Here is a 23,980-nt window from a genome sequence, read left to right as displayed (position 1 = left end):
TCTGAAGCGTGATGTTCTACTAGTGATACTTCTGTACCTCTTCCCTGATGGCAGAAGAGTAAACGGGTGATGTGCTGGGTGGCAGGGGTCATTGGTAATGTTTCTCGCCTTCCTAATAATTCTGGTGACGTAATGTGAGGCTATGGTAGGCAGACTGCAGCCAATGATCTTGGAGGCTCTGCGCACTACTTTCTCCAGCTGGTGCTTATCCTGACTGGACGCGTTGCCGTACCAGGACAGGATAGAGAAGGTCAGCACGCTTTCTATAACAGCTCGATAGAAATGAGTCATGCCTTCCTGGCTAACCCTAAATTTCCTCAATTGACGGAGGAAAAAGAGTCTCTGATGTGCTTTACCTACAATGAGACTAATATTCAGGTCCCATGAGAGGGACTGATGTATGGTAGTACCCAAGAAGCAGAAGGAGGAGACCCTCTCAACAACCTGACCATTGATGAAGAGAGGAAGGTGCTGGACTGTCCTCTTTCTAAAGTCCACTATCATCTCTTTGGTCTTGGATGTATTGAGGATTAAATTATTATCCTCGCACCACCTGACCAACTGTTCTACTTCACCCCGGTAAATGGATTCATCCCCATCAGAGGTAAGACCTATTACAGTGGTATCATCTGCAAATTTTAACAGTTTTACAGATGTTGAAAGGGACATACAGTTGTTGGTATAAAAAGAGTACAGAAGAGGAGACAGGACACACCCTTGTGGTACACCGATGTTAAGAACCCTGGTTGATGACCTATGATTATGGATTTTAACATATTGTTTCCTACAGGACAAAAAGTTCAAGATCCATTGACACAGTACAGCATTGACACCCATTGCCAAAAGAGAGTCATACAGTCTAATAGGAATAATAGTGTTAAATGCTGAACTAAAATCAAGGAACAGAACACGGGCATATGTGTGCTTAGCTTCAAGATGTTGGAGAATGAAATGTATGCCTAATGATACCGCATCATCCACTCCCCTGTTTGCCCTGTAGGCGAACTGGTGAGGATCTAGTGTAATGTGCGCTAAGTTTTTGCAGACTAGGCACTCGAACACCTTCATAACAGCAGACGTCAGTGCAACGGGTCTGAAATCATTAAGGCAGGTGATGTTATTCTTCTTAGGCACTGGAATGATCATGGCTAATTTAAAACAAGCAGGTACTATAGAAGTAGTAATAGACCAATTAAAAATATAAGTGAATATGAAAGTAAGCTGGTCTGCACAGGGAGGAAGGGGTCATCGTCTAGAGCATGATGCTTTATTTTATATTTAGTGATTGTCTGCAGGCCCTTCCAAACACCCTTAATATCATGGACCTGGAGCTTTTTTTCAAGTTTTTCACTGTAAGTGGTTTTTGCTGACGAGGTGGACAGAAGTTACCCACTTTTCTTCAAAATGTGTCGTTATCTATGTGTGTCAAGTTGAAGCAGACGAGAGAAAGCGATGTGAAACTACCCAGCGCTTCAAAGAAAGAGAAACATATCACAAAGTCAGCGATATAGTTTCATTTAGTTGGTCAAGTTTGGGCTTTCAGCACGCTGAGGCGGCGTTTGTGAATGGTTCATGTTCTCACTGTGGGAACAGGACCATTGCGATGTTGAGATCGAGACTCGACTACTTGAAACAGTGTAGAGTCTTCTCTGTCACACCCCAATCTTGTTCCTCTTCTCGTGAGAGGACTACTTTGGCTGGTGGTCAGGGTGATCTGAGGGTCACGATGTGGGCTTCCCCGATGAGTCAGCCTCCTTGGGCCACACCCCCCTCACTTTCGATTGAAATCCCTGAGCCTCCTACTCAGGGACCCAGTGTTTCATTCGGGCCCCCGGAGGACGACCAAATGTCGATTGCCACATCACAGGGCGGCCTCGAGTCCTCGGGAGATGAGGATTTGCCTGTGTTGCCTTCCTCTGGGATGACAGTGTTGCCCAAGTCTGATGGACGGGACCTCGACTTCAGTGGCATGTCAATTGCCTCGAGTTGCTAGCAGTTCGGCTTTCTCTGCACCACTTCAGGGTCCTGCTGAGAGACAAGCATGTCCTGGTCCAGGGAGGTCTACGCTCCCATCGCATGTCTCAACTCGCGCGCATCTAGGTCACTTTGTGCCATTCATATCCCGGGAAGATTCAATTTTGCAGCCGACAAGCTTTCTTGGCAACAGTCTCACCCTGGGAAATGAAGACTCCATCCCTAGTCGGTTCAGCTGATTTGGGAACACTTCGCGGATGCTCAGATAGACCTGTTTGCCTCCCCAGTCAATTCTCATTGCCAGTTGTTTTACTCCCTGACCGAGGTAGGAGGGTGAAGATCAGGGAGGTTGAGGAGCAGGTCCTTTTGGTTGTGCCATATTGGCCTGGCCGGACCTGGTCCTCCAAACTAGTTCTCCTCGCGACAGCCCCTCCCTGGCCTATCCCTATGAGGAAGGGCCTTCTCTCTCAGAGACTGGGCACCCTCTGACACCCACATCCTGATCTTTGGAACCTGCATGAGTGGACAGGTCGTGGAAAGGTTAGGTACCTTGCCACCTCAGGTGATTGCAACCATCACTTAGGCTTGAGCCTTGTCTACTAGATAGGCCTATACCCTGAAGTAGGACCTCTTCGTCTCTTTATGTTCTTCTCGTCAAGAAGACCCCTGCTCCTGCCTGGTCGGGTCTGTGCTCTCCTTTCTTCAAGAAGGGTTGGAACGAAGGCTGTCACCTTCCACCCTTAAGGTCTATGTGGCTGCTATTGCGGCTAGGAGGCTTAATCCACCTTGCCCTCTTGGGATCTCGCAGTGGTTTTATCTGCATTGCAGATGGCTCCCTTCAAACCCTTGCTTTCAGTAGAGCTCAAGTTTTTGTCTACTCTGAGTGTTTCCTCCTGGGCACTGATGCATGGCGCCTCGCTGACAGACATCTGTAGAGCTGCGGGCTGGGCGACACCTAACACATTCATGCGATTCTATAATCTTTGTGTAGAGCCTGTGTCCTCTCGGGTACTCACCTCTTCGGGCCTGTAGTAGGACCTGCTCGGTGTCATTGCTTGCTGCGCCATTCCACTCTACGGACTGGATGTGTGTGCTTTTTTCCTCAGGTGAGTTCCACAGTTAGAATCCTGGGTTCCTTCAGCACTGTTGATGTCTACACTTGCATGCATGCCCCTTCGGTCAGCCCGTGTTGGACTAGGTGCCGCCATGTGTTGATTCCCCTCCCTGGGTAATCCTACGTGTGTTCCACAGTAAGTCTTCTTCGGGTGCATGTGTCTTCCCTTGCCAAGCCACTTGCCATCTCTGATGTGTAATCCCACCCTGCGGGCTGGATACCTCAGAGTTCTCCCTATCACCGTTATGCTGGTTGATTCCTTGTAAGACCTCCTTGAGCAGGCAGTTTGTTAGCATATTCCTGTTGGGGTATGCTTCCCAGTGTATTCTGTATTTAGTGTAGTCCTTCGCTCGTGCTGAGTCTCACATCAGGGTGCTATCACTTTTACAGGTCACCGGAAGACAGCTATTGTGGCGTTTTGTAAGGGACCCCATTCTTCAGTCTATTCTGACGTAATGTCGAACATGACCAACTGAAAGAGAACGTCTAGGTTACATATGTAACCCTCGTTCCCTGAAGGAGGAAACAGAGAAATTACATCCCTTTGCCATAATTGCTGTTCCGCTGAAATACCGGGTCATTGGCTCGGCTCCTCAGTGAAGACTTGAATGCGAGTTGCTTGCGCTGCTCCTTATATACCCACACTGTGATGGTGGAGTTCGGGATGCAAATATCACAGACCAAGGTACTCAGCGTACCATTGGCTTGTTTTGTTAACACTCGAAAGGTGATTGGGCTCTCGGGGCGAGACCCCCCATTCATCAGTCTGTTCTGACGTAACGTCTCCGTTCCCTCCTTCAGGGAATGAGGGTTACATACGTAACCTAGATGTTATCACCTTTTCAAAACGGCACTTCAAATAATGCAACATCCATTTCAGAACATAAACTAAATTACTCAGTGTACATACCTTTTCATGAAAGTTGCTCTCTTCAGCAATGTAGATGATAAACTGTCATTACTTTTCTTTTCAGTCATGGCATCCTCCAGTGGTCCAGCACTAAATGAGGAGCTCCAGTGCTCCATCTGTCTGGAAGTGTTCACTGATCCAGTCACCACTCCATGTGGACACAACTTCTGCAGAACCTGCCTGAGCGAGTGCTGGACAAACAGAAAGATCGGCTTCTGTCCACTCTGTAAAAAAGAATTCAGCAAAAGACTTGATTTCAAGATTAATTCAACACTTGTAAAGCTTGTGCAACACTTTAATAAGCTTAATCAAGAATCTAAAGTGTTCTGTGACTTTTGTGATGAAAGAAAGCAGAAAGCTGTGAAGTCTTGCCTGACGTGTCAAAGCTCTTACTGTGTCTCTCATCTGGAGCTTCATCTCAGAGTCCCACGTCTAAAGAAACACACACTGATCAACGCTGTGGAAAATCTGGACGATTATATATGCCAGAAACATGAGAGACCTCTGGAGATGTTCTGCAGAGATGATCAGACGTGTGTTTGTCTGTTCTGCACTGAAGGAGAACACAGGACTCACAACACTGTTCCTATAGAGGAGGAGAGTCGAGAGAAGAAGGTAAAGAGTTACAGACAAAACACTTTAAACTCACTGTGAAATGCAGTTTTCTGTGTGTTGATGTTGGTGCAGGTCATATTGGCTTGTCACTTTTTTTTTTTTAATTAATCACCTAAAAGTTAATTTTGTCAACTTTTGTGAATTTGAAAATGTTACCTTCACAGCTGACAGACATGGACTAAAAAAAATTTAATTCTGATTTACATTCATTATTCTAATAAGATTTTTTTTTTTTTTTTTTTTTTTGGTCAGAAGATTGAACAATAAATTCAGTGATGTGTGTGTTTTTCTCTGTATGTTTCATCATCTGGTTCAGACACAGACAGACGAGCAGCAGATGATCCAGAAGAGAATGAAGAAGATTCAAGAGCTCAAACACTCAGTAAAGCTGAGAAAAGTGAGTGAAAAAATGATTAAAATTATTCAGCTTCTTGTACTTTGGGCCACAGCTTTGGACAAGCTTTATGACTGAAAGATTTTATGTTGGTCTCAGCATTGAAGGAAAGTGGACAGAGGGTCTTTTGTCCTCTGTTGAAGCTGTACTCTGTTATAACATATGGTTTTCTTTATGTACCGGAACCATTTCCATATAAGGAACAATGCTCTGCTAGGATTGAATGGGAGACAGGGAATGGTCCCTGCTTTTGTATTGCAAGTATAGGAGAAGGCTTTGAGAAGTGTTACTTGAACTGAATCTTTCTCTTTTTACAGACTCTCGCCTCCAATGATGGTTTCTTTACTTCATCTCGAACCGTCCACATTTCAAACGGGATGATTATTGGTCTGGGTGTCCTGTTGGTAGCAGTGTTGATCATCTTTCCTACACAATACACCGTGAGTGTGTGTGTGTGTGTGTGTGTGTGTAAGTGCATTGGTTTAGGAGTGTGGGTGGTTTGGTGTTTGTGATGCAATGGTCTCAGCAGTTCGGGTGTAATGACTGCTCCAAGACACGAATGGTGGAGGATCCAAATGCAGTGTATTTAGGGAAGGGTAATCCACAATCATAAACCATAGACAGGCAAAACGTTCAAAACACAGAGTGGGCAGTCCAAACAAAGATGGAGTCCAGGGCTCAGGCAAGAACAGGGAAATCCAGAGATGAAGCAAAAAACAAAATCAAAGTGAACAGTAAAGCTCATCTTCTTTGATTTGATTGCCCATCTCAATCATTTTGACATTGATGAGCGCTGTTACGCAGAGGCAAACCAGCTTAAACATATGTAACTTTGTCCAGTTGGGGGGAGGGGAACACAGATAAAGAGAAATCATTCAGTGTTGAACTCTTCCAAAGTCCCTTTCAAGGAAAGTCTCTTCAATTGACAGCCTTATTTGTGATGCCTCCTGACAGCTATTTCCACATCTAATACCAAGTCCTATCTATTTGAATGGGGGAATCCTGAAATCCCAAAAACTTAACTTGCAATTAAATAACATTTCAAATCAGCAACACAATCTGACATGAACTGTCCCATAAATGTTGTTTCTTGTGCTCAAATAGCTTTAAAAAAGCTTACTTTTCAGGCTAGACGAGCCAATGCTCATGTGCAGTCATAAGCGTGAGTCTCGGGTTTCTATGGGAACCAGAGCTTCTAACAGCAGCTGCAGTGATGCAAAGACTTGATCAATCAGCGATTGGCTCTTTTACTAAGAAGGCTTGACCTATTCTGCCATATTGCTTGTTGCCGTTTCTTCCATTCATAACTAAGAGTAGTGAACTGTCTTTCTATATCTATAGTCTTTGGCTCTTCACTGATCTGATCCAATCCGTTTAGAGATATCAGTCTGAGCAGCTGAAGATGATGGAGGAACAGCAGAAAGCAGCAGAGAAACAGGCTGAAGATCTCATTAAAGAGCTGAAGATGATGGAGGAACAGCAGAAAGCAGCAGAGAAACAGGCTGAAGATCTCATTAAAGCGCTGAAGATGATGGAGGAACAGCAGAAAGCAGCAGAGAAACAGGCTGAAGATCTCATTAAAGAGCTGAAGAGAAAAAACACTGAGCTGAAGATGATGGAGGAACAGCAGAAAGCAGCAGAGAAACAGGCTGAAGATCTCATTAAAGAGCTGAAGCAGGAAATAGAAACACTGAGCTGAAAAGTAGAAACACTGAGCTGGAGCAGCTCTCACACACTGACGATCATTTTCATGTCATACAGGTCAGTAAACATCTGTCTCATCAGCGATAATGTGGAATATAATTAATATTTAATAGTCTTCTTCTCTCCTGCTGTAGATGTTCTCATCCCTGTAACAGTATTTCACACACCAAGATCTCTGATGTGGACGAGAAATCTCTGAAAAGAGCTCTGAATCTACTGAAGGAACAACTAAATGAAAAACTCATTCAAACTGGTAAGTGAATATCAAATACAGTGTTTTTGTCATTAACTAAGAAAATACTAAGAAAAAAGTGTTAAATTAATTTTAAGCATCTGTGATGTTGCTGATTACCACGTGATTATAAAATCACTAAAAGTTATATCTTCAACTCATGTCATAATCATTTAAAGCTGCAGTTCCTTAACTTTTTGTGTGTGTTCAAAATGTATACATTTATATTTATATAATAAACGAGTACATCATGAATACATTTTCCAAACCAATGTTCCTCCACAAGACGCATGCAGTTCTGTTTATCAACCGCTAAAGCGCCAAAAGTTACCGGACTGCAGCTCTAAAGAAGTATAATGTGAACTTTAGTGACATGTAAGGCACATGACGTAACTATCCCTGTACAAACTCAAATGTTATTCACCAAAGTGGAAATTTGTCTTTGGCTCATCCAACACCTTAAACATCTACTGAGAAACTAACAGGCAATAATAAAACAATACACAGACAAGATCACATTATATAGAAAAGTACAGTTAATGTCATTTTCTGTTACTTTTCTGAATTTTAATGGCATTTGGGATGAAGGACGTTCTTGAACACATTTTTATTTTATTATTAACAACAACTATTAATATTATTTGCCCGAGGGACTCTATAGCAGCCTCCCAGATTTCAGGAGCTCAAACTGGCTGAAGGGAAGATGGGAACGATATCTGCTAGAAAACTCCTCTTCTTCTTCCTTACCCTTTCTGTGAAAAGTCGTGTTAAAGACTTCTGGGGTTTACCAACTATTTTACTTGCCATTGACACAATTCTATAAAGTTTATTCTTAAATCTACAATTGATGTGACCATACCAGCTAGGCAGGGAGATGAAAGGTCAGAAGACTCTTAACAGATTTATATGTAGCTCTAAAAAGCCTACACTCTAAAAAATGCTGGGTTAAAAACAACCCAAGTTGGGTTGAAAATGGACAAACCCAGCAATTGGGTTGTTTTAACCCAGCGGTAGGGTTAAATGTTTGCCCAACCTGCTGGGTAGTTTTATTTAACTCAACTATTGTTTAAAAATTACTGTATTGCTTAATTAAAATTAAACCAAAGTATGTTGGAAATGAACATTTATTAATGTTCAATGAATAATTATTAAACAATAAACATTTATTAAATTACTTATTAATACATTTATATTAATAAACTATTAAACTATTAAATTTATATTAATAAAATATTAAAGCTTATTAATAAACATTCACCTTTTGTCTATTATTGTTGCCTCTAATTGCATCTGGTTTTAATTTCCCAACTATTTTGGGTTCATTTTAAGCTAGCCATAGAGCAATTTTTAAACAATAGTTGGTTTAAATAAATCGCTGGGTTTGTCCATTTTCAACCCAACTTGGGTTGTTTTTAACCCAGCATTTTTTAGAGTGTAAACATTCAGTCCTGTCGATCATCATTATATAAGCATATATAAAGCATAAAGCATAAATCAGCTCCATGGTTTAATGAGAATATTCGTTCCCTAAGACAGGTTTGTAGAAGATGGGAATGAAAATAGAAAAAAGACAAAAGTTACAAATTTGGTTTGAAATGTGAAGAGATCCTCTGTCTAAATTCCAGAGGGCTGTAAGAACTGCGAGATCGAGACACTTTGCAAAACTGATTGAGAAAAAATTGACATAAGCCTAGTGTTCAATTCTCGATGAAAGATTCGATTATTATCCTAAATTAGAGGTGGCAGAAGAAATGACTGTTGATTTATGTGAGAGTTTTTTAAACTTTTTCATGAATTGAATATCATATATATGTAGTACATTGCAAAAAATGCTGTTCTTAGAGTTTTTTGTCTTGTTTCTAGTCAAAATATCTTAAAGTTCTTAAATTTGCCCTAAGAAGGACATTTTCTTGACAAGTAAAAATGATCTTCTCGGTCTGCATGGGAGAGTTTGCATAGCCTCAGAAAAATAAGTCAATCCCGCAAGGTTAAGTGGCAGTTTATCTTTAAATCAAGCAAAATAATCAGCCAGAGGGGTAAGCAAAATAATCTTAATCCAAACTGAAAGCTGATGATTCTCATTGTATTTGTCCTTTATCCCAAATTACTTCCAGTTCCTGATTTGAAATAAGATTATTTTGAAGTCTGGATACCCAAACTCTGGCTGATTATTTTGATTGTTATATTTAGGCCCTCCGAAATGAGTGATACGGCTGGAATTAATCTAGGTACATTGAGCCCTTTTAGGAAACATCAAGTAAAAAAATAAGGCATGATCTGTGACAGTGCTTTAAAATTTAACTCTCAAATAAGCAAAGTTGTTAAAGCTAGTTTTTATAAACTTAGGCTTAATCTTAGCAATCGTTCTTTCTCAGCATGTACTGACTTGGAGAAGATCATTCATGTTTTTATTTTTTCCTGACTAGATTATTGCAACTCGTTTTATAATGGTTCTCAAACGAAACTTTTGGACCGAATACAGATGGTCAAAAATGCTGCCACAAGGCTATTGACAGGTACTCAGAAATATGACCATATTACCCCTGTCTTGAGAGCATTGCATTGTTCACCTGTACCTTATAGAATTAATTTTAAGATTCTACTTTTTAAATCTCTACTGCACACATGTTGATGGCACATGAAAAAAAATATATATATTAAACATCATTTTTTGGTTCATTTGGGAACATTTTATTGATAAAAAATAAAAATAAAAAATCACAATTTAAAAAAAAAAAAAAATTAAGAAATCCTTAAGTAAAAAGGAAAAACCATTTTGATATAAAGATATTGATATATACTAAATTTGATACATGCATATGTCTGTATCATGTAGTGTGCTATGCCATATAATGTACTTCATGTAGTAAGATTTCACTCCGTATGAAACTTCAAAAAGCACTTCTTCTCTGCTGTGAAATAGTGGTGTATGTTACAATTTTTGCACATCATTTTGGGTGTTCCTGCCAATGTGAGGTATTGTCCAAAACCTCCTCGAAAATTACCCCTTATCGCACAACGTTGCCCTGAGGCAACGAAACGAAAAACTGAATTTATGAACATGCAAAGTTTTTAAAGTGCAACTATACAATAGTTCACCAAACACTACACAAGACCAATGCTGCAGACTGAGGAAAATATCATTGATTTCTCTCCATATACCCAAATCAGTCAACATGGAGAATCACAACAAAACATGTCCCAGTTGTCATGCTACTACAGTAGTGTGCATAACACTGTTAGCTCAGCACACAGGCAAACATAAAATACTGTATCCAGTACAGGTTACAGTTACAGTAAATAACAACAACAAACATAAAAAATAATCTGAAAATACTGACAATATTGTACAGAAAATACTACAGTAAACATACTATACATTATCTCATCGTTTAGCTGGATCTGGCCATAGCACTTCATCCACATCATAGGCGATGTCCTCTCTTACAAGACAGCGAGGGAAGAATCTTCTTGAAAGGCAAATCCATCCTTGCACAGACCCTGCATCAATTAGGTCACGCCTTCTCTATGGCTTGAATGAGGCACATCCTGATATAGGGCAGGAGATTGTATGCCAAAAAAAAAAAAACCCTCCTCAATGGATTTAAGGAAGTGACAGTATGGTGGGAGGTATTGGAGTGAAAATTGTGGATGCTAATGAAACCAGTTTTGGGCCAGAGCAGATAGGTGAAAATTTACATTGTCCCATATGACAATGTATCTCATCTGCTCTACATCCATTTGGTCTGCAGAGCGAGTGAGAGCATCATTGTTCTTCACTATTCTCTCCACTGCAGCGTCAACGTTCGGTCCGGGAACATATGACAGATCTGACTGAACTCCAGCAGGAGATAAAATGATCTGAAATAGTTATAATCTCCAGTGTGCTCACTTCCACCTGAACACAGTATTGTGTGACCAGCTATTGTCAAACACACACAGCTCCTCCAGTGGATTGAAATGAGCTCGTCTCGTTAGGCCTGGGGTTTATGATGATCTTTGAGTCAAGTTTCTGTAGGGAAAATGAGTTTGCTCTGTCTGATTTTACAATCATGTTCAGCTCTTAGCACAAGTTCATCTAGTTTGTTGCTTACCGAAGACACATTTGACAGGATAATGATGGGAAAAGAAACCTGTTCTGGTGTTTCCAGAGTCTGTGTCTCGTTCCTACTCTATTTATGCCTATTGTAGGGCATGACGATTGTTTGTCACAGAAAAATGTCATTTTGGTGATCAAAGATGAGTTTAAGGGATAAAATTATTGACTACAGGGAGAATTTAACAGCAAAAATAACATTTTTTACACTGAATAATTATTGTTACAGCTTTAATAAAAACACAAACTTGACATTTCTGCTTTTAAACCCTCTGTTATGATCGTCTCATAGACCTTCATTGTAAGTGCATTAATGTTAAACACATTCTGTTTCACAAACTGATGAACGATCAACATTTACATTCGCCTGATGCTGTTAATAGAGAGAAACTCACTGTTAATTTGAAATTATTGCTATAAATAATTCACCATTATATTGTATGTGTTCACAGAGTTGAAGTTTGTGCAGAAGTTTGCAGGTACAGTGAGATTGACACCAATACACTCACAATACTTTTGATTATAATGTGTTTTATACACATGAAAATGTTTGTTCTGAAGTTGATTGATAATGTCTGATCTCTCTCAGTGGATGTGACTCTGGATCCTGATACAGCTTATCCACGTCTCATCCTGTCTGATGATGGAAAACAAGTCAGTCATGGAGACACTGAGCAGAACGTCCCAAAAAACCCAAAGAGATTTGATTACACCGTTTGTGTTCTGGCAAAGCAGGGATTCAGTTCAGGGAGATTTTACTATGAGGTGCAGGTGAAGGGAAAGACTGTGTGGGAATTAGGAGTGATCAGAGAATCCATTAACAGGAAGGAGAACACAGACAAGAGTACTGTGAATGGATACTGGACTGTGACTCAGTGGACTGAGAATAAATATAAAGCTCGTGATGATCCATCTGTCTCTTTATCTCTGAGAGTGAAACCTGAGAAGGTGGGAGTGTTTGTGGATTATGAGGAGGGTCTGGTCTCTTTTTATGACGTGGACTCCAGATCTCTTATCTACTCTTTCACTGGTCAGACTTTCACTGACAAACTCTATCCATATTTTTGCCCAGGTTATAATGATAAAGGTAAAAACTCAAAGCCACTGATCATCACACCTGTCAACTGAAACAAACAAAAATCTGAAAATCTGAAAAGATTAAATATGGATGTGATGATTTTAGAATATGTAAATAAAAACCAAAATTTGCACAATCAAGTAGATTTTACTTACAAATATAAAGAAAATTAAAATGTGACACAAGTGCAAAAAAGAAATGTATATTCAGGCCTTTAGAAAAAATCAGTCACTGACAAAACATGAACTATAATGAAATATTTGTGAGTTATATATACATGTAAATGGCAAATTTGTTACACATCTATATATTTCTTTTGTCTTTCATTAATATTTTGATTTTCAAATCTACTATGAAATTGTTTCTACACTGAAGCCATTTTCTCTCTCCAGCTGTTAACACTGAATTACTTGTAAAATATTGTGATTTTTGGTTTATATTGTAATATCTGAATAAAGTCAAGTGTTCATTTCTGTAAGTGATACTGCATGTAAACTAAATTGCTAATAAATATGTAAATACACATTTGAGAATGATTTGACATCTGCTCACAGAAATAACAGACAGAATATGAATAAAACAGGGTCTTTATTGTTGACTTTCATCAGTTGTGAATGAAAATACTGAATTATTATTTAGTGCAGATGATCATTAAATCTAGTAAATATTCTTCAATAGAAGTGAGAGCATTAGAAAGCTTCACAATGAAAGAGTTTTTCACTTTGGTTTGAGCACAATATCGGTGAATCCGTGAACCTGAGTGAGCTGAAGGCAGTCCATCGATGCCAGGAGCTTCTGAGAGCTGGAGACGGTGGGAACAAACTTCATCAGCACCAGTCAGAGAGGAACCAGGAGTTCAGAGAACAGAACCAACACTGGATCAGATCTTGCCATGGATAATGATGATGGTGCAGATCAGTGGTGTAGTCCTAAAAAAATAAGTGGTGTACTATTACCCCCCCCCCCCCCCCCCAAAAAAAAAATACAAAAACACAACAGTAAATGTATTTTATTTTGTTGTTCACTAGTAACATGTTTCATTAAAAACAAATAAATACAGTGCATTCTAAAATTGGTTGACATTTTTAATGCTTTACAGTTTGACTATTATTTAAACATGCTGCTTTGGAATTATATTCACTGTGAAAAGTGATATCTGAAATTAAAGTTTCATTTTATTCATAAGGGTGTTAAAAAAGCCAATTATTCGAAATCTAATTTATTAACATTATAAAAATGTGGTCACAAACAAACAAAAACAGTAATCAGGCTGAATGAAAATTTAAACCACTCTCTGTCAGTAGGTGGCGCTTATGGAGCAGCAGAAATAGAGCTGTTTCCCCGGTAACCTCTGTAAACTCAGTTTTATATTATTTATGACTATGTAAGCTTATCAGTTTGACAGAATTTTCTACTTCATTGTGTTATAAGAAGTCAAACTATCATTTTCCATTATCAAAGCATTTGTTATGAAAAATAGCCTATACACATAGCCTATAGAAACAAGATGTCACAGATGTAATATAAATCTAGTGAATTCCCTTAATAGGTTATAAATTCTACAAGTTAGCCAAATTTACCATAATTACTACATGAATAGTTTAAAAAGCTCCCTAATAGGCTAATTGTTGGCGCAAGATTTGTTGTCCTCTTTTCAGTCTTTTGTTCATTTTGTCCATCAGTCTAGATCACGTTTGACTTTCTCTATAGCGTTTCAAAGTGTTTAACTCTATTTCAATAGAATTCAAATGGATCGCACATTTTATCATCAGTGTCGGGATGGCTCTTGGAAATCTTATCACACTTTTGGAGCTTAATAAGATTCAGAGTAGCAGCCTAGTATGTTTCGCTTTTGATTCGCGCACTAATGCATTAAATAAACAAGGCTTCATTTGCGCTGATGGTCTTTTCAGTTCGTACGGGAACTTAGCGCTTATAAAAGCTCTGAACGCATGATGTAGGCTATATAATTAATTAATAGTCTTATTTCCTCACCACCATATTTCTCACGCCAAGACCGCTGCAGTGAGAGAAATGCGCTCAATGCACCACTAAAAACAGAGCGGCTTTGATCGGAGATCTCTCACTGCAGCGCGAACACGCACTGTGAAGCCTGTTTTTTAGCCGATGATGAGCGGAAAAGGTAGAATGGCAGAAGTGCTCATGCACCAATTACAACAAAGAATCGCGAGTTTACACAACAGCATTGGACACACAGTTAAAGGAGAAGCTAACAGGACATTATTTTATGGACTTTCGAAGCAAAAAACAAGTGGGTATACGCAAATACTGATCCTTAGAAGTCGTAATACGCAAACAGCCCTGAGCAAAAAGTAAGCATACGGCGTATGCGTGCGTATCGCCCCGACTACACCACTGGTGCAGATAGTGAATGTGTTGAACCTGAAGAGATGACAAACCGAGCTGTTGAAAGATCAGATCTGAATAATCCAGTTTAAATCAGGATCACCAGCTGCTCTCAACATACTCACCTCCTTAATACACATCTCCATCTGAATCTTTAATGCCATACCAGACCTTACCCTGTGTGTGAATACTGAGAAAAGAGTAATCAAAGAGAAAATGTGCTTTAAGAAAATTGGGAGATTTGTCTGGGAGAGTGTGACACTCCTACATGGAGCTAAGCTCACAAAAACATTAAATTAATTGCATATATTTTATTATGTAGTTATGTAGTTTTTTAATGACTCTAATATATTATAATGAGTGAATATTAATAAAAGTGAATGGAGCTGCATTTTCTAGAACACTGAGTGACAGATGAGGACAGAGTTGCCATGACGACTGCAGCACATCTCCAGTAAACACTGTTCGACTGAAGACTCTCCTTTATTCACTGAAAAGGTTATTAAAATGATCAAATGTTTACTGTCCAATTAATGTTTTTCAATTAGATATCTATAACATTAGTAACTTTAGAGTAAAGTCATGCAGAAGTTCACTAGTGTTTTAGGATTTACACTGAATTTGAAGAAGACAAGTTTATGAATGATTGTACATAAAAAGAAAAAACATGTATTTACTTTCCTGATTTTCTATATGAAAGAGTTGTGTGAAAGAGTCCTGGTTTAAAATAGTGATTTAAAGTTTAATAGCTCTGAGTGTTTTTAATAAAGCAAACATGAATCAGTTTTATATAAAGACAGCTGTCTGCAGGAGAGATATTCAGTATTTTTTATTTATTTATTGTTTGACATAAAACATGAGCATGGATAAGAACATTGAATTTCTGGTTTTTGAAGAGGAAATGCATAAGTTATATCAGTTTATATGACTGAATGATAAGTTAGCTGCTGAAGTGCTGTAATTGTGTAGATTAGAGTTAGTTTTTGTTCATATCCATGTTTTTCTGTCATGCAAACACCCATAAAAACACAATAAGATCATTTCATGTTTGGATATGAAGTAAAACAACTCATAACTGGAACTGAATTGGAAAGCAGCACAAGAGTCACACAGTCCCAAACACTTTTCTGAACTATTGCTGCATGAGCTGATGGATGTCAAAAACAGCAGATACAGTGAAATATGTGTGATTTAAATTTCACTTGGAAAATCAATATTGGTAACACTTTATAATAACTGCACACTATGAAGCAATAGTTAAGCATTAGTTAAGCATTAGTAAATAGTCAATTCATCAATTATAAAGCATTATTATACATTAGTAAGGAGTTTATAAATACAGCTATAAATGCTTTATTCTTGATTTATAAGCATATCTATTGTTACAGCTGGTGGTGTAGAGATGAGGCAGATCACGGATTTCCACAAACATATAACACTTTAATGAACACAAAGGTAGAGTACACCAAACTAGCTCTTAACATAAACAGAGAAAGGACAGGGAGTGAAGGGAGTGAGTCCATTATATGGGGAGTGCTGACGAGGAGATCCAGGTGAAGGTGATCCGTGATGATGGGGAGATGACGAGGGAAGTGAGTGCAGGTGTGGAGAACAGGAGGACTATGGGAAATGGAGTTCAGGAGACGAGGGAACACGGGAACTGTGACATTACCCCCCCCTCCCGGTAGGCGCAACCTCGCGCCGTAGAAGGAAAAACCGGGAGGGGGGTGGGCGCCCTGGAGACCTCAAGCCGGAGCAGGGGGAGGAGTCGACTGGAGTGGAGGTCTCCAGGGCAGGTCCAAAAACCATGGCGGGTCCGGTGCAGCGGGCTGCCATGGCGGGTCAGGCGTAGCGGGCAGCCATGGCGGGTCAGGGACCGGAGGCTTCCTGCCGTCAAGCCCAGGCAACGCTGAAGGACAGGCGGGAGATGGCGGAACCAGCGGCTCCGCCGACCGAAGCGCAGCCGGGGCTCCAGAAGGCCGCAGGAGAACTAGGACGACACACAACAAAGGGAACACAGGAGGGAGTGAGGAGGCCAACTGAGACTGAGGGACGGAGGGACGGGGCGAAGACGGAGGAGTGCAGTCCAGAGGTGAGGGCAGGCTGACGAGGGACCAATGTGTGACCGGAGACAGGGTGGAGACTAGTGAGACTGGTGGACTGATGGGCCATGGTGGAGCAGAGGGAGGTAGGAGCCAGGGTGACGTTAATCGACCAGAGGTCCGAGGTGGAGATCTGGGCGAGGGGGCTTGAGGTGGAGGTGCAGTGCCGACACAAATAAGAGGAGGCGGGAGAGGGAGGCAGGGAGGGAAGACAGTCTTTGGGCTGGAGAGTTCAATAGCAAAGTTCATAATAGGAGCGGGCTCGTGATAGGCTGGAGCGGGTGGCTCGGCGGCGGCTGGAGCTGAGGGCTCGGCGGCGGCTGGAGAACTTGGCTCGGCAGAGACTGGAGAACTTGGCTCGGCGGACACTGGAGAACTTGGCTCGGCGGCTGGAACAGAGGGCCAATCCATACCCTCAAATACAATTAAAATTCCCGTAGGAACGGGAGCGGGCTCGGCAGAGACTGGAGAGGGCTCCGCGGAGACTGGAGCTGTTTGCTCGGCGGCGGAGATTGGAGCTGACTTGGGCTTTCTCTTCCTCCGCCTCCTGGACCCAGCAGAGGAGTGAGGGTTCAGCATAGTACAGGCAGGAAGTTCGCTGGAGGGGTATGCGGAGGAAGACGGTGGCTGACTGACTGGCCCGGCCAACCGTGTTTCTGGATGGACTAGAGACAAACGCGCATCCTGAACCTTGTCAATGAAGAATTTGGAGCCATTTAACCACAAAATAGAATTGATAGTTTCGCTTAAGGAGAAACGATAATCAAGTTCACCAAAACGGATTGTGTCATCATCTAGTCCATCCAGAAACAGGGAGATTAAATACACCTCAGGCCAGCCAGACAGAAAAGCTAGCTCAACAAATTCCTCCACATACCTATCCAGCGAACGACCCACCTGTAGGAGCCCGATGAGGCGGTCGCCAGCTGTCAGAGGAGTGGGAGGCATTGGAGGAGTAGGAGCCAGGGAGCCGGGGAAAGTCTCCATGTTGGTTTGTGGAAAATCCAGCAGTTTAAGGTCCGTTCTTCTGTTACAGCTGGTGGTGTAGAGATGAGGCAGATCACGGATTTCCACAAACATATAACACTTTAATGAACACAAAGGTAGAGTACACCAAACTAGCTCTTAACATAAACAGAGAAAGGACAGGGAGTGAAGGGAGTGAGTCCATTATATGGGGAGTGCTGACGAGGAGATCCAGGTGAAGGTGATCCGTGATGATGGGGAGATGACGAGGGAAGTGAGTGCAGGTGTGGAGAACAGGAGGACTATGGGAAATGGAGTTCAGGAGACGAGGGAACACGGGAACTGTGACATCTATAATGTGTTTAATAATTGTATTTTCATACTTTATTAATGATCAATTTATCATTTGTAAATGAAGTATTACATTATTTACAAAGCAGTTATTTAGGAATTGTCAGTGCTTCATAAGATCATTTAGGAAGTGTAAGTAAATGATTAATAAATTATTTAAATGTACACTTATACATCTTATTATTTAGACATTTAGTAATAGTTAGTCAGTGTGTTAATAAATGCTTTACTGGCACATATTCCTACTGTAATTCATGATTAATTCAGGTAGCTATAAAACATTTAGAAGTGGTCAGTTAACTATTTTTGTGAGCTCATCTAAAGTGAGGACTATTTATGCTTTGTAAAGCATTCATAAAGGAGATTTAAAGGCTCAGTTTTATTCTAAACAGAAAAAGGAAACAAACAACACAGAGTGATACAGAACATAGAAATATTTATTTCAAGATGCAAAAATTGTACAACTGTACACTTCATATAAAATGAAAAATAAACCTCTGCAATATCACAAAATAAAAATCCCTGTACACCTCCAGTAAACATAAGCCTCTGCAATATGGTATAAAAAATGATTTTAAGTGCTACAGGAGTGATAATGCAACATAAAATATAAAAATAAAAAATACAACATATAAAATACAACAAATACAATTTTTATTAATAAATAACATCATAAAATATTTTACAGTGTAAAAACTACCTCAGTATTAACATTACAGAACAGCAGTGCAGATTGTGGACGTGTTTCAGTCCATTGTACAACTTTAGTTTTATTTAGAGTGAAAACTTGAAAACAGATCCTAGATCAGTTCACTTTCCTTTTAGTGGCAGCAGCTTACCGGAAGCCTTAAGGGCTTTGATAGCATTTTCTATAGCTGGATCCTCATGAATCACAGCAGCACATTGTGTGGCAAAAATACTGAGCTTAACCTCACTGCTGTGGGATTTAAAGAGTTCCTTAAATTTGCAGGGTACAGCGATGTACAATTCGGCAATCGGTGCATTGACTACGATGGTGTTCCGGTCCACCCCAACCTGCCTGAATGCAGCAGACATGGTCCCTCCTCTGCTGAAGCGTCGAAGAACTTTTTCATATTGGGCCACTACCTGCTGTGGTGTTTGAGCTGTAATTCAGAGAAAATGGAATTAGTTTTAGTATTTGGTTTTATTATTATCGCACACCTTTGACACAAACACACACACACACACTGTACATTGTTTCTATCTATAGTATGACACATTCCACAAACTTCAGTATAGAGAGATAGCAGACCAGTTACACCCAGATAATCAGACCAGTCCAATGTTAAATGATCAAATTAAGCCATTGAATAAGTCATATATGTACAGTTGTGCAATTTTTATTTTTTTTTATTTGATATAATCTGATTTGTTGGTTTGTTTACATAGTACTTTAGCTAATCAAAGGTATTACCTGCTGTAGTTTGCTGTAAATTAAAATAATTGGTAGCTTATGAAGTTATGATTTAATGCAATAAATTCAGCTTATTTATGCTGCCTTCAAGTGCTAGCAGAAATTTGACAATTCCCACTTCTGAAATCGTGATTACGAGCTCATCGCATTCAACTTTCGGAATGGTCGGGTGTTCATGTGCACTTTTTACCTAGAAAACTCATATTTACAATAGTTCCAAGAGCATGTGAAGGCAGCGTAAGTCACCCTGTCATTTTGTTTTGAATCTTTTACATGGATTTAACTAAACATTAAATAAGTATCGAAGCTGATGTAATCCCCGATGCAATTTTTATGGGAATCATGCAATGTGAGATCATGCAGGAAGAACCAGCCAAGTGAGAAACAAGTGGAAAGGGTGAAAATAGCATTCTAACCTCTCTGACGTGTCTTTGTTTCCATTTTCTTTGACTTCTTCCCATACTTTTTCCCTTTCCCGTTTCTTTTCACCCTCCTCTTCTTCATGTCCCCCTCTGATGAGGATATAGAGGAGTCAGACACAGAATCAGAGGAAGATTCTGAGCTGTCGCGACAGGAATCTGAAGACAGGGGAATCGTCTGCTTAGAAATGGTGTCCTCTCTTTTAAGAGCTGTTAAAATGGATACAAATACATACATAAGGCTCACAGCTTGCATCACATGGTACATAGGAACACAAAGCTTAACTCACATAATAAGACTCAATTGTACTATTATTTGAATACATGTTGTGTGTTGTGAGCCTTACCTGATGCCAGCTGCTCTTTAAGATAGTCTCTCTCCTTGGTCAGCTCATCAATCTTGTCTTTTTGCCACTCTATTTTCAGCTTACACATGTCCAGCTCATGAGATTTTCTTTTGTCTGCCAGATGTGCAGTGGGGCCGTGGGCACACCTAATTAAAAGTAACCATACATTATTGAATGAACTGTGAATGTTCTATTTACTTTCTTGTTGTCTAACAAACTCTCATCCCATCCTGCCCGCCCCTGTACATTACACAAAGAGAGTCAAAAATGTCATTATAAAAGTCATCTATTGACAGCCAGGCTTCCTGCCCAGCGTTCGTTGCAGCGCTCCCGCCCCCCTGCGTGTCGCTGGCATTAGGACTTCTAACTAGCAATTAGCTTGTTAGCCATAATTAATAATGTGTGCCAGTAAAGAGAGTAACATACCACTAGTGCCACCGACAGAAGTCATCCAACGCATCCATCTCCACGCTGGCATTCCTTTTGGCCCGGGTCCGCACGCCTTTTCTACTTTTGTCGGAGTTCTCCATGTCATAAACAAACTGCTGCTGCACAATTCCTTTGTCCCCTGTTGATGACGTTCGAAAGCGCGAGTTTTCCTTTGTCCCACATTGATTACGTATGAAAGCGGGAGCGCGATTTCTCCCACCTATTTGATCCAAGCGGCAACCTCCCCCAGTTTCTCGTGAAGCCAATACGGAAGTAACTTAAACTGCGATTCATCGACTGGCCGCTAGGGACAGGCTGCAAAAGGGAGCAGAATCTCATTGACTATCATGTTAAAACAGCCAAGTTTACAGCAGAAACAAACATGTTTACACTCTGGTTCACATTGTGTTTTGGTCTATACTGCTAATTTTTTCCTTTCATGACAACTCTGATGGGGGGTGAATTTTTTTATAACTCATCCGTTTAAATTATATTAACCCTTAAAGTTCTGCATAATTAAGGGCGTGGTCACTTGAGTGACAGGTGGATTGGCGCTGCTGTCTGTGAGCCGTCATGTTACCTCAGCTAATTCCAGCCGCTGAATTTGGCATCTCAGCCATATCTGTGCCTTTTTTCTGGATTATTTTATACAATATATGGCTTGCTGCATACTTCAGACAGATGTCAGTCTTGGCTAAAAAAGTTTTGTTCCTGAGATTTACTACAATGACAATACCAGGAGGATATACAACTCCGACAGCACTGCTTGGATATAACTAAAACTGCTGCACTATTTTGAAAAATTATACTTTGGACACGTGCTCATTTGTTTGAGAGAACATTATACAGATATCTGGTACCTATATATGTACGTATAGAGTTTTACATTATAAACGCTGCTCAGATTGCATCCTTTCTTGAAGAACGATCATGGAGAGCAAATCATTCCTTAGATATGTAATGCAAACGATGGATAATATATAAAGATTTCATGGATTTAACACTTTCATGAACAAAAAGTAGTTTTTTTTATGTTTTGAAATGGACATTTTACCCAAGTGCAACGGATTGGATTCATCTCGCGATCTCTTTTTCATTAAAGGTATGAAGTCCCAGTTGATTTTTTGTGTTATTTGCACACCCCACACAAATTAATTAGCCTACTGGTGTTGGAGCATCTATAACGTTATCTTAAAAAACACCGTAGATTGACAGTAAAACTTTAGTACTTTCTAATGGTACTGTTATCTTTATTAATATTTTAGATAGTATCTAAGATAGATATGCTAGGCGGGCGTGGTTTCAGCAACAAGTCGCATGGGCTCCAACTACATCCCGCCTCTTTGCCCATTTTCAGTTATCCGTGAGTGACGTGCGGTCACGTGCAGCTAAGATGGCCGCGGCCTCATTTACGTGTCAAAACTGCTGTTCAGAACTCTATGGGTGACGTCACGGACACTACGTCCATATTTTTTTACAGTCTATGATTTGATCACAAACTAGCTGTCACTCTATCACTACTATCGAAAGCAATTGTAAAAAAATAAAAAAAAATAAAAAATAAAAATGAGCAGATTAAGCCGGCTAAAGAAGCTTATTAATGAGCCCAGCTCTACAAAGAAAACCCTGAAGATGATTAAGTAGCTTCAGAAAAGGAAACTGCTAAAAACTACAAATAAATGCAGAATTTGTCATCGGGACATGAAAATGAAGAAAAGGACGAACAGTGGAGACCAATATGCTTGGTACGATACACACACTAACACACACACACACACACACACACACATAGGCTATATATATATATATATATATATATATATATAAAATTTGCATTGCACTGAAACATAATCAAGATTTTATGTATATATGTGTGTGTGTGTGTGTGTGTGTGTGTGTATATATATATATATATATATATATATATATAGAATTTGCATCGCATTGAAACATAATCAAGATTTTTTTTCTTTTTTTTTTTACAGTAGGATTTGTCGACAAGCAGGAGCACATGAGGGAAGGGCAAAACAAATTTCTGTCAGGCACAAATCAATATTCAGTGGATCAAAGGTCTCCTTCAGTAGGTGGATGCAATTCCTGTACAGGTAGGAATACAACAGTTGTAATATAAATATGTATATAATTAACTCACTTTTGTCACTGTTCTCTTTGTAATTTGCATAAAATAATGCATACAGTGTAAATTATTTAAAGGCATTCATAAACATTACATGTTCTTTTTGGCTTTAAAGGTTTTCTCAGGGTCTGCCGGTTACGGCAGATAGACATGATGGACGACAGCATTGCAGGCAGTTCAGCAACACTTAGTAAAATGGCAAAGAAAATAAGGGAAGTCTGTGTCACAGCCGTTGAAAGGATGAGAAGGCGTACAGGTCAGCAGATTGGTGGAAGAAGGGAGTTTGTTGTGATCGACGAAAGCCATTTTTCGGCACAAAAGAAAGGTATCTTATAGCAATAGCAACTTTAAATAAATTTAAAATATACAGTGATATGCGAAAGTTTGGGAACCCCATCGCAGAATCTGTGAAAATGTGAATAATTTTAACAAAATAAGAGAGATCATACAAAATGCATGTTATTTTTTATTTAGTACTGTCCTGATTAAGATATTTTACAAAAAATATGTTTACATATAATCCACAAGACAAAAAAGTAGCTGAATTTATTAAAATGACCCCATTCATAAGTATGTGGAACCACTTGATTCTCAATACTGTGTGTGGTTACCTGATGATCCACGACTGTTTGTTATGTTTTGTGATGGTTGTTCATGAGTCTCTTGTTTGTTCCTGAGTAGTTAAACTGAGCTCTGTTCTTCAGGAAAATCCTCCAGCTCCTGCAGATTCATTCAGTTTTCAAGCATCTTCTTGCATATTTGAACCCTTTCCAGCAGTGACTGAATGATTTTAAGATTCATCTTTTCACACTGAGGACAACTGAGGGACTCAAACTCAACTATTAAAAAAGGTTCAAACATTCACTGATGCTCCAGAAGGAAACACAGTGCATTAAGAGTCGGGGGTGAAAACCTTTTGAACATGATGAAGATGTTTAAATATCATTGTTTTCATTTAGTTCTGCCCTTCGGAAGCAACATAATATTTGCATGTTTCCCGGAAGACAAATTAAGTACAATTTATCCTTGATCTTTAAATTCTAAAAGTTTTCACCCCCCGACTCTTAATGCATCGTGTTTCCTTCTGGAGCATCAGTGAATGTTTGAATCTTTTTTAATAGTTGTGTTTGAGTCCCTCAGTCGTCCTCAGTGTGAAAAGATGAATCTCAAAATCATACAGTCACTGCTGGAAAGGGTTCAAATATGCAAAAAATGCTTGAAAACTGAAGAATCTGCAGGACCTGGAGGATTTTTCTGAAGAACAGAGCTCAGTTTAACTGCTCAGGACAAACAAGAGACTCATGAACAAC

General features: G+C 39.8%; 1 protein-coding gene across 5 annotated transcripts in view; it reads left to right on the top strand.

The window, feature by feature from the left end:
* LOC125260281 (zinc-binding protein A33-like) overlaps positions 1-23,980 on the top strand; it is a 100,596-nt gene that overhangs the window by 46,228 nt on the left and 30,388 nt on the right. For 2 of the 5 annotated variants that reach the window (XM_048178567.1, XM_048178568.1), the window contains 4 exons: positions 4,063-4,613; positions 4,930-5,010; positions 5,325-5,447; positions 6,386-6,655. The exons of 2 other annotated variants lie outside the window; for them this stretch is intronic. In XM_048178567.1, the coding sequence (XP_048034524.1) occupies positions 4,063-4,613; positions 4,930-5,010; positions 5,325-5,447; positions 6,386-6,655 (1,025 nt within the window). The remainder of the gene's footprint in view (positions 1-4,062; positions 4,614-4,929; positions 5,011-5,324; positions 5,448-6,385; positions 6,656-23,980) is intronic. One more of the 5 variants, XM_048178569.1, reaches the window with a different exon arrangement.

This window comes from Megalobrama amblycephala, linkage group LG24 (genome assembly GCF_018812025.1).
Source record: "Megalobrama amblycephala isolate DHTTF-2021 linkage group LG24, ASM1881202v1, whole genome shotgun sequence".
NCBI lineage: Eukaryota > Metazoa > Chordata > Actinopteri > Cypriniformes > Xenocyprididae > Megalobrama > Megalobrama amblycephala.
This window is presented reverse-complemented; position numbering and strand designations above follow the sequence as displayed.